Below are 18,728 nucleotides of genomic sequence, written 5' to 3'. Positions count from 1 at the left end.
AGAAAGAAGACCATGGCAGGGTAAGAATTGGGTGAATTATTAGGGATATTGTTGCAGATTGGGTTGTCAATGTTACTATCATGAGAGTTGTCTGGCAAAGAACTATCACTATTATTAGTGTTGTTATTTAGCAGGTTTATTGGTAGAGAGGGATGTTCAGGTTCATTGCTATTTGATTGTTGGGAAAAATTAGTTGTCTTAATTTGGAAGGATTTAGATGGTATCTCAGTTACAGTATAGGAATAAATAAATTATGTATACAGTTATTGTCACTAGGGCATTCACTCTTTTTGGCAATTACATTTGGTGTTCTTGGCTAAGGGAAAAGAGATTGCCTAGGTATCTTTAATTTTCTTGTTATTAGATGCTATAATTGTCTGGGCTAAATTAGGCATTGTAGTGTATGATATCTTGATGGAATTTTTATTATATAAAGTGTTATACCTATGCGGATACTTAAATGATTTTTCAACAATATTGAAAAACTCCTTGGGGACATTAGTTTTTACATTAGAGCTAAAAGGGATGTGAGGTTTAAACCAAATATTATTTTTTTCTCCTTATGCTTTTTTCTAGGGCTAAATTTATTTAGGTTAGATGGTTGGTTGGTGCGATTGTTGATGAAGGGGTTGAAGTTATTATTGCTATTACATTTAAACTGATGATTTCTTTTAGTTCAAGACGTGTTATGCATAATTAATGAGGGAAAACGGCAAATTTCTTGATTCTTATGGTTATATTTTATCTTCTCCGTATATCCTGAATTCCTTGGGCGTTATTGTAGAACATGGAATTTTGATCGAAAGTTTTTTTGTCGGTTGAGAGTCTAAAGATTCTAGCAGAGGCTGATGGTATTATGGATTTAATAATTGAAAGAAGGTGATTGGAAAACTTGTGAACATATAAAAGTGTAAGGTTTGGCCTGTGGTAAGAGCTGTAAGTTTCAGAATGAGGGTTAAGTGAGATATCTAAGAAGTTAGGTTTTCTTATTAGGTTCAATTGTTATAGAAACCCCCAAATTATTAAAAAAAAAACATGAAGTTTCTTGACAGTTATATTATACTTCCTGGGTTTGGCTCTTGTTGTAAGAAGGGCGTTGTTGCTAAAGAGACTTCATTGGATCTGTTTAAATTTTAAGCTCCTTTAAAACGAAAAACCCCACCAATTCTGTCACCTATGCAGAGTCTGAATCACCCATAAGGATATCATATATATGTATAAATTTTATAGTTTACTATATACAGGGTGACCCCCCAAAAAAAACAAAAGCTAAATGGAAGCCATCTAGAACATATGCTGTAGAAAAGAGAAAAAAATGCCAAATACCCTTGTGTTTTGATGTGATGTTTTGAATATAATAAACTAGTTATGGCCAAAGTTTCATTTCATTTGGACAAAACACTAAGAAACGGGGCCTAATTAGATTTGGGGCCCATTTTTTTGGGTCACCCTGTATTATATTTCATCTCATATTTATAATTAATAGTTCACATATTGTATTAAAGTCTATACTCGGTCCACTTAGTACATGATTATCATTCAGCTGTTTGTTTGAGTTGTTTTATTTTCCCTTGTTTTTCTCTGTCTCTAATTTTTACTTCATCACAAAAGGGTAAATGTTTTCCTTTTACTTTAAAAGTAAGAAAGAAGAAAAAAAAAGATCTGTAAATCATATAGAAACAGAAACGTAGACACACCACATAAAAAACGGTTGCACGATTTTATTAATATAATGAGATGATTGTTTCTTTTGTTTTTTAATGGTTCTTTTTTTTTATTCTACAGTTGCAGCTGCCACAACCCGGCACACCCGCAAAAATAAGAGCCGTAGTCCTTCCCCTAGACACCAGCCGCAGCATCCCCACTACCATCACCACCACCACCACCATCATCATCATCATCATCACCACCATCATCATCCGATGGTCTCCACCCTGGAATATTTGTGTCTACATTTTATAGCTAACCGCCTGTCCAATCCGAAAGAACATACAATCTCTCTCCACGGACTTTCCGAGGAACCAGCTCAGCGACTTCTGGATTATTTGCGTAAAGAGAAACTTTTGAAGCCCAAAACTCTTCATGCATTTTTGCCTTGGTGAGTGATTTGCGGGTTTCTTTAATATCATTTTCATCATAAATTGTCTTTAAATCCCTAGATGGAAGAAAGTCTTCTACTGCAGTAGTTTCTTCCCTAGGACTGCTAGACTTTGGAATTCCCTTCCTGGTTCCTGCCTCCCTGACTATACACTGACATGCAGAAGTTCAAAGGTAATGTAAATAGATATCTTGCTGCTCAACTCCCTACATAGTATCCTTGCAAATTATGTCCCAGATAGTAACCCCCTACATCAAAGTGGCACTGTGCCTTGTTTGTGGTGAAAATGTAATAAAAAAAAAAATGATGGTAAAATATCGAATTTAAGTGCTTCTTCGTTATAATAACGACATTAAAAAATTGAAATATTAAATTTCACGTAAAACCAATGGTATTTGCTTAATTGTTATGTCACAGTAATGAACTATCCAAAAATTACGAAAAAAGGATAGGTAGAAAATGAATTATTAATAAAAATAGTTTGCGAAGATAATTAGTGAAATTGCGTTTTGCTTAACAAAGAAACTGGAGAGTTTGGCTTGTAATAAAGGAGGCAACTTTCCTGAAATCTTGGGTCAATTTAACAAAACTGTTTTTACTCGAAATTTAATATTTCGAATTTCACTTTAATAATGAAGTAGCACCTAAATTTATTTTGAATTATGAATTGAAAATTATATTTTGTAAGATTTTTGTTTTTACTCTTGTTCATTCCATACATAGCATATTGCCACTTGGACAGAAGGGGCTACTATTTGGGATCATATCTACAGGTGCACTATATAGAAAGTTTAGCAACAAGTTGTCTATTCACATTACATTTAAGTTTCAATATGTTAATAGTACAGTCAGGAAAACAGGGAGGAGATTCCAAAGTCAAGCAGTTCAAGGGAAGAAGCTACTAGAGTAGAAGACTTTCTGTCCGGTATTAAGGCATCACTAAAGTGAAGGAGTGGGATATTGCTGCTTGTTAATTAGTTCGGAATATGTACGTCAAGGAAGCAAAAGTACTATAAGTTTGTCAAAGCATCTTTGATTAAAGCATTTGTAAAACATTTTGATGAAATTTTTATACTTTAGACATGCTGGAATAATAGGAGTTACTTCCCTTGACACCATCAGAAATGATAAGTCTAATTTTTGTAGGAGTTTGTATCTGAGTTGGATTTACAGTCCAGAGTTGGGAGTTTGAAGTAGGCAATCACAATTTAGAGTTTACGATTTTGCAGGAGTTAAAATCCAAATTTTTAAACCGGATTTCAGAGTCAGAAGTAACGAGAAAAAAAAAACCTCTTTGTGCAACTAAATTCATTCCTCCACTTCGACCTGGTGCTACCAGATTAGGCCGTCTTAAAATATTGGCTTTCTGGCCTAAAATTCACCAAACATTGAGTTTTTTTTTTCTTTGGATTTTCAAAACTCAATCATGTTCTGCAAAGCCAAAAACAAAGCTTTTCTGTTACATAACAATCAAACTCAACCAAATGAAACATCATGAATAAATTTTGAAAATATAAAGAATTTCAAACATAAACATTTTTGTCAAAATGACTGGATTTGGCATTAAACAACCTAAAAAGGGTTGATATGCCATGAAAAAAGATTGATATGCCATGAAAAATAATAATTAAACCAAAGATGATGAATAAATACTTGAAAATGTAAACAATTTGAAGAATAAAACCTTTTTTCCAAAATTATTCAATTCAACATAAAGTAACCTGAATTTGAGATTGAATTTGGGTCGGAGATTTACTTTATCTCCCCGCTGGATTGGCACAAAAATAAAAACTGCCTCAGTTTGAAAGGATTTCTCCTTCACTTAATGAGGACAGAAAAGGTGAAATGTAAAAATGGATACCACAAATTTTTAAAAAAACTTTTTTACTTATTTTCTAATATTTATTTATTTTTAATTAATTAATTTTTTTAATTTATTTATTTTGAATTTATTTATTTTGAATTTATTTATTTTGAATTTATTTATTTTGAATTTTTTAAATTTTATTTTCAATTTATTTACTTTTTATTTATTATTTATTTGTTTTTCTTTATTAAGTTATTTATTTTCATTTTCTCTTCAATCACAGTTAAAAATAAATTTCAGTAATCAGTTAAAAAATAGGGATATAAATATTTCATTGTTTAAATGTAAATTCATTTTATTCAGATCAAAAACTGTTGTCTAATTTTTTTTCATGCTTAATTAATTTGATTCAAAAATGTTATATTTCTCCGTCATTCTTGATACAACCAGTTTGAGTGTGAATAAATAAAATAAGTTTGTCATAGAGATGTTTTTACCTCCATGTAAGCATAGTGTATGAATTTGAATTTTTTAAAATGTAAAATAGTTTATGAATTTGAATTTTCTTTTAAAAATAGTTTATGAATTTGATTTTTTTTTTAATGTAAAATAGTGTATAAATTTGAATTTTTTAAAATGTAAAATAGTGTATAAATTTGAATAAAAAAAAATGCAAAATAGTGTAAAAATTTGAAATTTTTTAAATGTAAAATAGTTTATAAATTTGAAATTTTTTAAATAGTTTATGAAATTGAATTTTCTTTTTAAATAGTTTATGAATTTGATTATTTTTAAATGTAAAATAGTTTATAAAATTGAATTTTTTTGAATAGTTTATAAAATTGAATTTTTAAAAATAGTTTATGAATTTTAATTTTAAAAAAATGTAAAATAGTGTATAAATTTTAATTTTCTTTTAAAATAGTTTATGAATTTTAATTTTTAAAAAATGTAAAATAGTTTATGAATTTTAATTTTTAAAAAATGTAAAATAGTATATAAATTTGAATTTTTCTAAAAATGCAATATAGTGTAAAAATAAAAAAATTTTTTAAATGTAAAATAGTTTATAAATTTGATTTTTTTAAAATGTAAAATAGTTTATAAATTTGATTTTTTAAAAATAGTTTATGAAATTGAATTTTTTAAAATAGTTTATGAAATTGAATTTTTTAAAATGTAAAATCGTTTATAAAATTGAATTTTTTTAAATAGTTTATGAATTTGAATTTTTTTAAAATGTAAAATAGTGTATAAATTTGAATTTTCTTTTAAAATAGTTTATGAATCTTAATTTTTAAAAAATGTAAAATAGTTTATAAATTTGAATTTTTTTAAATAGTTTATGAATTTGAATTTTTTTAAAATGTAAAATAGTGTATAAATTTGAATTTTCTTTTAAAATAGTTTATGAATTTTAATTTAAAAAAAATATAAAATAGTGTATAAATTTGAATTTTTTAAAAATGCAATATAGTGTAAAATTTTTTAAAAATTTAAAATGTAAAATAGTTTATAAATTTGATTTTTTTAAATGTAAAATAGTTTATAAATTTGAATTTTTTATAATAGTTTATGAAATTGAATTTTTTAAAATGTAAAATAGTTTATAAATTTGAATTTTTTTAATGTAAAATAGTTTATAAAATTGAATTTTTTAAAAATAGTTTATAAAATCGAATTTTTTTTAAATAGTTTATGAATTTGAATTTTTTTAAAATGTAAAATAGTGTATAAATTTGAATTTTTTTAAAATGTAAAATAGTGTACAACTTTGAATTTTTTTTAAAAATGTAAAATAGTTTATGAATTTGAATTTTTTTTAAATGTAAAATAGTATATGAATTTGAATTTTTTTAAAATGTAAAATAGTGTATAAATTTGAATTTTTTTAAAATGTAAAATAGTTTTTGAATTTGATTTTTTTAAAATGTAAAATAGTTTATAAATTTGAATTTTTTAAAATGTAAAATAGTGTATAAATTTGATTTTTTTAAAATGTAAAATAGTTTATAAATTTGATTTTTTTAAAATGTAAAATAGTGTATAAATTTGAATTTTTTTAAAATGTAAAATAGTGTATAAATTTGAATTTTTTTAAAATGTAAAATAGTGTATAAATTTGAATTTTTTTAAAATGTAAAATAGTGTATAAATTTTAATTTTTTTAAAATGTAAAATAGTTTTTGAATTTGATTTTTTTAAAATGTAAAATAGTTTATAAATTTGTAATTTTTTAAAATGTAAAATAGTGTATAAATTTGATTTTTTTAAAATGTAAAATAGTTTATAAATTTGATTTTTTTAAAATGTAAAATAGTGTATAAATTTGAATTTTTTTAAAATGTAAAATAGTGTATAAATTTGAATTTTTTTAAAATGTAAAATAGTTTTTGAATTTGATTTTTTTAAAATGTAAAATAGTTTATAAATTTGAATTTTTTAAAATGTAAAATAGTGTATAAATTTGAATTTTTTTAAAATGTAAAATAGTGTATAAATTTGAATTTTTTCAAAATGTAAAATAGTGTATAAATTTGAATTCTTTTTTCCTTAAGTTAAGAAGACAATACAATAGAGATTTAAAAATAAAATAAACATTTATTCATTAAAAAATATCTCTTATTCATTTTACACAATTCATGCGTAATCATCCTGATTGGAACATTTAAAACTATTTAAGACGACACTGATTTTCATTTTCTACTGACTCCATGACAAAAGAAAAAAAGCAAACAAAAAAAAAACGCATACTGATTCTTGATGACAACTTATGTAATCCAAACTGGATTTTTAAATGAATAAAAATTCTAATTTCCGTCATTTTTGTCATAAAAATATGATTTTTTTTCATTTTTCTAACTTTTCTATTTTCGTTTTTTGTAGCCGTCTTCAGAAGTTAACACTTGATTCCTATGCATACGCAACTAATGAACTGTTGTATGAAATACGGTAAGCAATCATTAATTGATAAATGCATCTACTTCTCATATATATATATATATATATATATATATATATATATATATATATAGTAAGTTATAAAATATATATTTTATAACTTACTACCTAGCTCTACTTATGTATTGAGCACTGTTGAGGTAAATACTTAAAGTTTATGCATAAATTTATACTTTTGTATATTAATTTATGTCATTAAATTAAGTAATCATATATATATATATATATATATATATATATATATATGATTACTTAATTTATATAATTTAATATAAATTTAATAATTGAACTTTTGAATAGTCAAGTCGCTGCCTGATGATATCTGTTGTTTGATTGAAACAAGTGGCTATTTGTAGCAGCAGGATGTGACCATGTTTATATAACAATAAACAAGTATATATATATATATATATATATATATATATATATATAAATGTTTGGAGGTACAGAATTTATATACAGTTTTGAAAAAAATAAGCGGAAGTTTCTCAAGAGCTCTTTCGGCTATCATCTCATCAGGAGAAAATCGATAGCGTACAAAATAATATTATGTCTAAAATAAAGAGTTCTAATGGAGAACTTATTGAATGTGCCAAAAGTACGGGGACACTAAAATAAATTTATTAACGTTTAAAAAACGATTAAAATATTGGCACAACGAGGGGGGGAAAAAAAAAACGGGAGAAAAGATTCAAAGTTCCCCAAAGAGAAACAATGCGTTGGATGTTTCCTTTTGCCGGCACAAAGAAGGTTGACGCACCACAATAGGGACAGACTCCAAAATCTTTAAATGGTTTTTGGAGTTCACTCTATGTAGCACTTTCCATAGTGAACTTAAGAGCCCCATGCAAAGAATTCAACCTATTAAAAAATATCGACGCTACACCTTGCGATGGAAAAATAGCAAAAGTGTCGTCAACATATCTGAAATATGCAGTGGGTTTTGTTATAGAATTGAACATAATGGATTCATGGTACCCGACGAAAATATCCGCTAAAGTTGAAACCCCGTCGACCTGACAGTACATAATATCACAAAAACTAAACTCCACGGATTTTGTGCACATTAAAATGAGTTTAATAAGAATTGTGTGTCAGTAGAAATGGTGGCAAAACAAAAAGGGTAGCGGGACCACGTTGAAACTTAGTTATATCTATGTAAACATAGAGATATATGCATGTGTGGTTGTGCAATTGCAGGTATGTACTCATGGGTGTATGTGCTTGTGTATCTGTATAAGTATGTCATATGTATGTGTATATATATGTGTGTGTGTGAGTGTGTGTGTGTGTGCGTGTGCACTACAGAATTTGAAGTTTACATAGGTACTTTCGGTTTTAAAACTTTATGCACGTATGCAGATGTTTGTATGGATGTGAGTGGATATATATATATATATATATATATGTAGATGAATGTGCAGAGCTACATAGGTGTGTGAGAGTGGGTGTGGACATGTGTGTTCGTAGCATGAGGCATGTTTAGTTACAGGGGAAAAAAACGAAGCTTGAAAAAAACATTATCTTCAGTTTTTTTTTTTTTTTTACATGGAGTTCACCACTTATCAAGGCCCAATGGCCACTCGGGGATAAGGGTTACTGTGTGTACAGTAATCAATGGGATAGTGTAGCAATAGTATTGGAGAATTGATAAGGTGTCATTATTTAGGGGGGGGGCGGTTCATCAGGAATTTGTTTGTGTTGGACTTGAAGACATCCAGGTTGAAGTCAGGAGGGAAACAGGCAAGTGGAACAGAGTTCCACAGGCATGTGGTTCTAAGAAAGAAGCTTTGTTCATGGAATCTACATTTTGATTTAGGCACAGATAAAGAGTGGGGAAAATTATTGACGGTGGTTTCAGCTAGTCGGGTGTTTTTTGAAAAAGATTGGCGAGGGGGGACCAGAGAAAGGAGCTCAGACGAGCACTTGGACTGGCCACGCAAATTGCTAACATTAATAGCTGATGGTTTGAAATGAAGTTCAAAACCGGACACATCTATCATAAATAAAAACAAAAATTAAGGTTATGGAGTTTACATGCAAATAAGTGCATTTGAAATCACTAAAACTCCATAAACAAGAGAAAGAAGGATCCTATAGAAAATCGGTTTTCTTTGCAAATCTTGAGCTTATTGTTCTGCATTAAAATGGTATGATTCATTGTTTTCTGAATTAAAACTTTGCTCAATTTCTTTCAGGATGCACACTAATTTGATCCATCTGACTCTAAATTCCTGCAGTTTGGTTACTGACAGTGGCCTTCAACCCCTAACAGGTAGGTGCTTTCTATTTGTAACTACAAAACTCTCTTTATTTTTTTCTTTCTTTAAAAGGTATGCCTCACCAACAACATCTAAAATAGAAATGTCTGTTTAAATTTATGTATGTATGTATGTAGTCAGGTCATGTCATATGCTACTGGTACCATGTAACCCAGTACTACCTGCCTCATGGTCGGGTCACCGGCGACTAAACTGGTTCCCCCACCAGACTTGTTTGGTGAGGAGGGTGGCTAGTCTCCCTGGAGGATTAAAAACAAGACCTTCCAAAGGGCGAATGAACCCTTTTTCGATGTCAACGGCCAAGTAGCACCGTGTGTTTGTGTGTATGTATGTGTGTGTTGGGGTGGAGAGGGCTCCCGTAAGCCGTGGTGAAGGCAACCTTTCTAGGAGAAGCAAATCTCTGATTTAAAAAACCATAAAGCGGGAAACCAGTACCCGCATTAAGCTGGTCTGCAGTTTAACTTGTTGCTGGCTATCTTGCTCTTGCTTGTTGCTGGATCTCAACATTTTGAACCGAGAAAGAGACTTAGTTGTCGTACAAAGCTAAGACTCTGTAACATCATCTGTGTATAGATACTCCCTCAGGCATTAGTCTATAAAAATGGTCCTGTGGTGATGGAAATCATTTTTGGGCTCATGGACTTTAAGTGTCTGAGGGAGTGGCACTTGTCTGACAACACGTTGCAATCATCATCATGTATGTATGTATGTATACTTGAAACTTTCAACGGAGGCGACAGATTTTCACAAGATTGGTATCGTTTTGAAGCTCAACCCTTCGGATGACATCTCGAAAAATTGGCTAAAAACATTAATTCCTTCACCCTGAACTGGGCACTTTTCTACATGAGGGGTCACTCTATTTTTGAAAGTTATCCCTTCTTTTCGATTGACTAGCCTTAATTTAAACCTTCCCACTTCTGGTTTGGCAATGGATGCAACGGCAAAGACGTTTTTTTTTTCATGTTCTTTTCCTCCTTCGCGGTATGGGTTCAAGCCTGCCTGCCTACTACCACTTTTTAATTTTTTTTTTTTGCTAAACACACACATCCAAACACCCAGGAAAGCAAAAAATAATAGGAGAAAGGAACATGGTCTCTACTCAAAGATACTTCCATGGTACAATTTTTATTAGTGACACTGTATTCAATGCAACAATAGTTACAGCAAAGTGCAGCAGTTTGAGGGGAAAAAGCTCTTCGAGTAGAAGGCTTTATGACATCTAGGGATCTCTACGGTGTAGGGGTGGGATTTTGCTGCTTGTTGGATTAGATTATGTTAATTATACATCCAGCAATACCATATGATTTGATTTACTTGAGAAGACCATTGTGCCAAATTCTACCTTAGATATATCTAGAGCTACTGGCCTAGCTTCTGCTTTATCCAGTGCTTGGTGTATATGTTTGGAGATTATAGTTAGGATATCTACAGTAGAACGGGCTTGTCTAAATCTGTACTATCGGTTGAATAAAAGTTTAGAAAACCTGTGGCGTAATGGATAAAGTACAACACAATAATGTAGAATCCTAAATGTAGATGATACTATGAATTCGATCCATCATGGTGGACAAAACAAGAGCATGCTGTCCCTATGAATAAAACGGTGTCTGTTCGAAATTCTATACAGATGTTTGATTTTAACACAAACATTACCGAGTATTACAAAATATACCTAAAGAATGTTGGAAGTTACATCGACCAAAATGTGAGACCAACTCTCAAGATAGAAACAGTAGTCCATATAATCCGAATAATATAAAAAAAATTCAGAAACAATATCCGAAATACATATATGCATAAAGTTTGTTGAAAAAAAAAAACAAACAAATAATGTGCTTGATCATAAGTTTATATTGTTTTAGTTAAAACTTATACATTAGTTTCTGTCAGACGAACCTGGTTTAATTGTTAGAAACAGATAGTTTTCAGGTATTGTGCCATGACTCAAACAGGTGACTATAGTTCATGTATATTTAAGAAACTGGTAGTTGTTACGAGTTGGAAATGTGAACCCATACGGATGATTTGCAGTTTACTTGCTGACTCAGTTATCAGTTGTGGCTACTTGACATGGATTTATGGTTTCATATGCACTGCTAATTGTTCACGATATGATTTCATATGAAGTGCTAATTGTTCATGATATGATTTCATATGAAGTGCTAATTGTTCATGATATGGTTTCATATGAAGTGCTACTTGTTCATGATATGGTTTCATATGAAGTGCTAATTGTTCACGATATGGTTTCATATGCAGTGCTAATTGTTCATGATATGATTTCATATGAAGTGCTAATTGTTCATGATATGATTTCATATGAAGTGCTAATTGTTCACGATATGGTTTCATATGCAGTGCTAATTGTTCATGATATGATTTCATATGAAGTGCTAATTGTTCACGATATGATTTCATATGAAGTGCTAATTGTTCATGATATGATTTCATATGCAGTGCTGATTGTTCATGATATGGTTTTATATGAAGTGCTACTTGTTCATGATATGGTTTCATATGAAGTGCTAATTGTTCACGCTATGGTTTCATATGCAGTGCTAATTGTTCACGATATGGTTTCATATGAAGGGCCAATTGTTCACGATATGATTTCATATGCAGTGCTAATTGTTCACGATATGGTTTCATATGCAGTGCTAATTGTTCACGATATGGTTTCATATGCAGTGCTAATTGTTCACGATATGGTTTTATATGCAGTGCTAATTGTTCACGATATGGTTTCATATGCAGTGCTAATTGTTCACGATATGGTTTCATATGCAGTGTTAATTGTTCATGATATGGTTTCATATGAAGTGCCAATTGTTCACGATATGGTTTCATATGCAGTGTTAATTGTTCACGATATGGTTTCATATGCAGTGCTAATTGTTCACGATATGATTTCATATGCAGTGCTAATTGTTCACGATATGGTTTCATATGAAGGGCCAATTGTTCACGATATGATTTCATATGCAGTGCTAATTGTTCACGATATGGTTTCATATGCAGTGCTAATTGTTCACGATATGGTTTCATATGCAGTGCTAATTGTTCACGATATGGTTTCATATGCAGTGCTAATTGTTCACGATATGATTTCATATGCAGTGCTAATTGTTCACGCTATGGTTTCATATGCAGTGCTAATTGTTCACGATATGGTTTCATATGCAGTGTTAATTGTTCACGATATGGTTTCATATGCAGTGCTAATTGTTCACGATATGGTTTCATATGCAGTGCTAATTGTTCACGATATGGTTTCATATGCAGTGCTAATTGTTCACGATATGGTTTCATATGCAGTGCTAATTGTTCATGATATGGTTTCATATGCAGTGCTAATTGTTCACGATATGATTTCATATGCACTGCTAATTGTTCACGATATGGTTTCATATGAAGTGCTAATTGTTCACGATATGGTTTCATATGCAGTGCTAATTGTTCACGATATGATTTCATATGCACTGCTAATTGTTCACGATATGGTTTCATATGCAGTGCTAATTGTTCAGCTTTCTTGTGGCTGCATGCTAGTGACTTTGCTTTCAAATCGTAGGCCAGGATGAACCAATGATCTGAAAATGCTGATGCGGCTTCTAAATTTGGGAGTTACCTCTTAGTTGTCATTACTCTCAGCTCAACTCTAGTATGAACTTATGATATCTATCAGAGAGTAATGTCTAGACTTGGTGGCCTAGAAAAAAATTTCTGTTGAGTTCTTCAAATACATCCAACAATTCTTGTAAATAATCTTTATGACAAAGATTTCATGCAGAAAGAAAAAATAACAATATTCCAACTTGAAGCTGTCTTACAATTTCAAAATCATGCAATGGTTTGCCAAGCGTTGCTTGATAGCCAATTCTTGGAGGTGTGAAATCTAATTTACCATGTACATAGAACCGATATTCGGAGTCAATTGATAGTTGGAGATGGAAATATTCAAAATATGTCATTCAATAAGAAAAAACTTTCCTTACAAACAATTATCTTTTATAATTTATATGTGGAGTAAGAATTTCTTTCAGTTTGAATTTTTAGATAAACTCGAACTCTGCAGTTATTTTCTTTCTAGACCGCTGTATCTACACATTAACCTGTCAAAGTGTCTTCTATCGGTTAAACAAAACTTACATCGGGTACAACACTAAACTGACTCTAACACTTTTGGTGGTCATTTTTTTTTTATCTCATTTTCCACTTAAATCTTTCATAGCCTTTTCTGGCTTTTTAATTCTTTATTGTAATGGTGTGGAGAGACAGAAAAATAAGCAGCCATGGTTAGCATGTGCCTGCTGTAAGGAAACACTGACATACAAACCTAAAATCATTTGGTTATGAGTTATGCAATGTCTTTGTCGTGAGCAAAGAGATGAAAATAATCTGGCATGAATTCTTTCAGCTAAATAACTGAATGAATCGAAATTAATCACCAGTTTTGTTAAATAAACTTATTCCTTTTTTGACTTTTTAGCAAAAAATGTCCATTCTGATTAATACTTAGATAATTCCAGTGCAGTGTTATGTTAGCATGCTGAGGCAACGTTGAGGACCTTGCAAGGCATGGCAATACATTTGTTATTGCAAATAAATGTTCAATAGGACAACAATTATATACTGTCGTGTTGGAATGTTTAGTCAGGAATTTTAACTCAAGCAAATATTATAAACATAATCAATTTAGGAATTTTAAAGTTGATTGGAATTTGGTTAAGTAAACAAAGATTTAGCTTATATGAATGGCATGTGATTTGGTTTGCTTTGCTGACGGATATACATGCAGTCAGTTAGCTAATCAGAGGAGTTGGAGAGAACGGACAGAGAAGTCCATGGACACACCAGAAAAAAAATGTAGAGATACAGTGTGTTGACTCCAAGGAAAAGGATCATCCTAAGAAACGAATAAAGGCTGTATAAAAATATCATTTGTCATGGGTTTCCTTTGGAGAAAAGTGTCTTTGATTATAGGACTACGCAACAAAAACAACCGCCGAGGGAAAAATAACTATAGAAGAAGGTATGTCTACCTTGTCTGCTGTGCCAAACAAAGAAGGATGTTTATTTGTTTCGTTGCTAAAGAACCATATCTAAAATGTATTGTCCAGTTTGTGAACTGTGTAATTGAATACGTATAAATACCTGCTTCCCTAAGTATGTAAGTAATTACACGTTTAGATGGACATTTTATATACACACACATATGAACATTACACATTATTCAGATGAACACTTTATATACACACACATATTATTAACATATATGTTAAGATCATCTATACAACACATGCGTTTATTAAACGCTCAACGATACACGAGCTCGCACACACATACAAGTTGTTTGTTTGATTACAAAAAAACATGGCTATCAGTGTGTATATACTATTGGCATGCATTTGTTAAAAGTGCAACCAATAAATTATATAGACTGATTATATTATATAGATTATATATGTATATAATCTATATAGACTGACTATATTATATAGATTATATATGTATATAATTATATATGACTATATTATATAGATTATATATGCATATAATTATATAGACTGACTATATTATATATATTAAATATGTATATAATTATATAGACTGACTATATTATATAGATTATATGTGTATATAATTATATAGACTGACTATATTATATAGATTATATATGCATATAATTATATAGACTGACTATATTATATAGATTATATATGTATATAATTATATAGACTGACTATATTATATAGATTATATGTGTATATAATTATATAGACTGACTATATTATATAGATTATATATGTATATAATTATATAGACTGACTATATTATATAGATTATATATGCATATAATTATATAGACTGACTATATTATATAGATTATATATGCATATAATTATATAGACTGACTATATTATATAGATTATATGTGTATATAATTATATAGACTGACTATATTATATAGATTATATATGTATATAATTATATAGACTGACTATATTATATAGATTATATATGCATATAATTATATAGACTGACTATATTATGTAGATTATATATGTATATAATTATATAGACTGACTATATTATATAGATTATATATGTATATAATTATATAGACTGACTATATTACACCACTTAAAAAAACTCTACAAAAACTAGTTATTTAGAATGTTTTTTTTTTCAGAATGGTTTTATTTTTTATTAAAAATATTTTAAAAGTTTAGATAAAATAAATTTTACTTAAAATTTTTTTTTTATCTTGTAATAAAAGTATCTTTTTTTTTTTTTTTACTTTGAAGGGTTTTTGTTTTGGTACACATGATAGAAATTTATGTAAGAATTATGTAATCGAAAGGGGTCTTTCCTCACTGGCAAGATTTGTCAAGACTTCTGCTAAACAGAAAGCAGAAGTTAAAAATAAATGATTTCATTTAACATAACAGATATTTCTTTCATTTCTGTTCTATCAACTACAAAAGCTCTCTTTTACCCTGATCATCCTGGCTATAACATTGCATCTTGTGGTGATGCCGTAATTCATGGATAAAAGCTGTCTCTTAATCTGAGTATGTACTGGCATAGCCTTCTGGTATTCTATATTTGGTTAAAATTGAATGTATCAATTCCAGATTTTATTTACAAAATGTTTTTTTAAGTAAAAAAGTAAATAAATTTTTATTTATTTGAAAAACAATTAAGATTAATTTTTTAATTAAATTATTAAATGAAAAATCATTTAGATTATTTTTTTAATTAAATTATCACATGAAAAATTATTTAGATTATTTTTTTAATTAAATTATCACATGAAAAATTATTTAGATTAAGTTTTTAATTGAATTATCACATGAAAAAATTAAAATTAATTTTTTAATTAAATTATCACGTGAAAAATTATTTAGATTAATTTTTTAATTAAATTATCACATGAAAAATTATTTAGATTAATTTTTTAATTAAATTATCACATGAAAATTATTTAGATTAATTTTTTAATTATCACATTAAAAATTATTTAGATTAAATTTTTAATTTAATTATCACATGAAAAATTATTTAGATTAAATTTTTAATTAAATTATCACATGAAAAATTATTTAGATTAAATTTTTAATTCTATTATCGCATGAAAAATTATTTGGATTAAATTTTTAATTAAATTATCACATGAAAAATTTAGATTAAAATTTCAATTAAAATCATACAAACTACGATGCAATTAACAAATGGAATTAGCAAGAACTTATAATAATTAAAATGGGAAAATTTCAATAGCATTTCAAAAATATAACAAATGTTAAATAAAAATTTACTAAAAAAAATTGAGACGGAAAATGAGGAGACAAATAATAATTAATAAAGTGACCCTTCTCAAAACCAACATGGGTCCTGGATATGACATTAAACTATATCCAGTGGTGAGGCCTCAGCTTGCGGGTTTTGGGGAGTGCAGGGACACCCTTTAATTGCCATTGCTCCCAGGTCCGCTCTGACCTGGAGTGGTAGTACCTGTTAGGGTCCCAACTATGGGCTAAATAGAAACCGACTTGAAAAAAACAAATATATTCTTTTAAAAATTTTTTCTTCATAATCTTTGGATTCTGCATTAAATAACCTGAAAAGGGTTGATATGCCGTAAAACAAAAACAACCAACCAACCAAAACCAACATGCAATATGAGGAAGTCTCATTGGATATTTTGGTGGCTTGGCAGGCTGAGAGAAGGCTCTAAGTGTTTCCATGAATAGTGGCGATCGAGAAGCACTCATAAAGCCAAGTCAATTCACGTTGATCCCCAGTATGGCATATCATTACCAAACTTAGGCTATTGAGGAAGGAGTATCAGATATATTAAAGTATCAGTTGCATAATCTGAGTTCAATCCCTGCACTGGGCAGTTTACTTTATGTTTCTTTCCCTTTTTTTTTTTTTTTAGTGCATTTTCACCCCAAACAAGACACAGCGTCACTTTAATGTAAGGGCTACTATTTAGGACATAATTTGTAATAGCAGATTCCAAGCATGCATTTAAGCCACTGTGTATGTTTGTGTGTGTGTGTGTGTTTATATGTAAATTTTCTGATTGTTTTCTTATAATAAATACACCAATATGTTTGTTCATGTTTTAAACGATCGTCTTTATGTTTAAAATTGTTTTCTTTTTTAGCCTTAAAGAAATTAAAGACATTAAAGTTGGGATCTTGTCGGCAACTCACAGATAATTGTTTAACACCAATATCAGGTGAGTATCTGTTAAATTAGAATCCGAATTTCTTTTAATCATCAAAACGTGAGAAAAATTGTAAAATTATTAGCTTTTGCTACTTTATTTAGCATGGTGTGTATGTTTTACGCAATTATATTTCACCTTTTATTTATGTGCTTAAATTCATGAAGCTCAATGTAACTACAGAGCAAATACAAATAAATGACAAAACTGTAACAGAGACATTACGTCACAAACGGACAAACAAATAAAAAATAAAATAGAAATAAATAAAAATCCGTGGCGGGATTTTTTCTTTCTAAACAAAAGTTTTTATTACCATTATAACTGTTTCAACACCACATAAAAAAAGTCTCTTGTCATTGTCCATCTTGCCCAGTGTATACTTTTCCTTTCCGACCCCATGCGAGCTGCAGTCAGCCATTTCTTGCCTGCATCTTTACACGTATATTCTCTTTGACGTCGACTTTGTTTCTCCCCGAGCACGTGTTGCATTTTTCTCTTTTATTTCTTTCTTTCTTCTCACGCATACTTTCTAATTTGCATATGTGCATTTTTCAACTGCTGCTGCTGCTGATCTCTTCACAAGCCAGCCATCCTTCGCTGCTGCTGATATTTTCCCATGTGCTCATATGCACTATGTTACAAAAGTCTATATTCCAAATTTCAAGATATTGACCATCTTACCTTTTATTTCTTTAAGCTGTTAAAATGTTCAATTCTTGACAGCACCTTTATTCTTAGCGCAGAACCATTCATATAATTGTCAATGTTTGAATTTATTCTGCCCTTAACTCATTAGAAGAATAAGAACTCATCAACTTTAAAAGAAAATAAGAGAAAATGGGCATGATTACAAAATCTGAAAATTGGAAGAGAAGTTGCAATTATTTGTCGATTTGTTACGCCATCTTTGAATTTTTTATATATTATATGACTATATACAAATTCCCCTTTTTTGCATTGAGTACTGTCACGATTCCATCTGCTGCTTATTTAGCGTTATGCAAAGCTCTTCATTTGTAAATGAACAAATAAATCGAGTGCTTTAAAAGTAGTGGTCAAAATGTTTGTTTTTTTTGTTTTTTTACATGGAAGTCACCACTTATCAAGGCCCGGAAGCCACTCGGGGATAAGGGTTATTGCGTGTACAGTAATCAATAGGATCGTATCGTAGTAATCGTTAGTATTGGAGATTTGATAAAGTCTCTTACTTAAGTCGATATAAATAGACATTTTATGATATCGTTTGCGAGCACTGATCCCATGGGCCAGAGTGTAGAACTACTATCAATTAGATGGTTGTAGGTTCGATGGCTTTGGATGGATGCTAGCTCTAGC

The 18,728-nt window shown here is 29.5% G+C and overlaps 1 protein-coding gene across 2 annotated transcripts in view; it reads left to right on the top strand.

The window, feature by feature from the left end:
* The window catches only part of LOC145291153 (uncharacterized), a 318,145-nt gene that overhangs the window by 199,372 nt on the left and 100,045 nt on the right, over positions 1-18,728 (top strand). For both annotated transcript variants that reach the window (XM_080136682.1, XM_080136681.1), the window contains exons 11-14: positions 1,786-2,098; positions 6,792-6,857; positions 9,065-9,141; positions 17,328-17,402. In XM_080136682.1, coding sequence (XP_079992808.1) covers positions 1,786-2,098; positions 6,792-6,857; positions 9,065-9,141; positions 17,328-17,402 — 531 coding nt within the window. The remainder of the gene's footprint in view (positions 1-1,785; positions 2,099-6,791; positions 6,858-9,064; positions 9,142-17,327; positions 17,403-18,728) is intronic.

This window comes from Euprymna scolopes, chromosome 12 (assembly GCF_053919585.1).
Source record: "Euprymna scolopes isolate OS-2025 chromosome 12, ASM5391958v1, whole genome shotgun sequence".
Lineage (NCBI taxonomy): Eukaryota > Metazoa > Mollusca > Cephalopoda > Sepiida > Sepiolidae > Euprymna > Euprymna scolopes.
The sequence above is the reverse complement of the archived record's forward strand: the minus strand, read 5'-3'. Positions and strand labels throughout refer to the sequence as shown.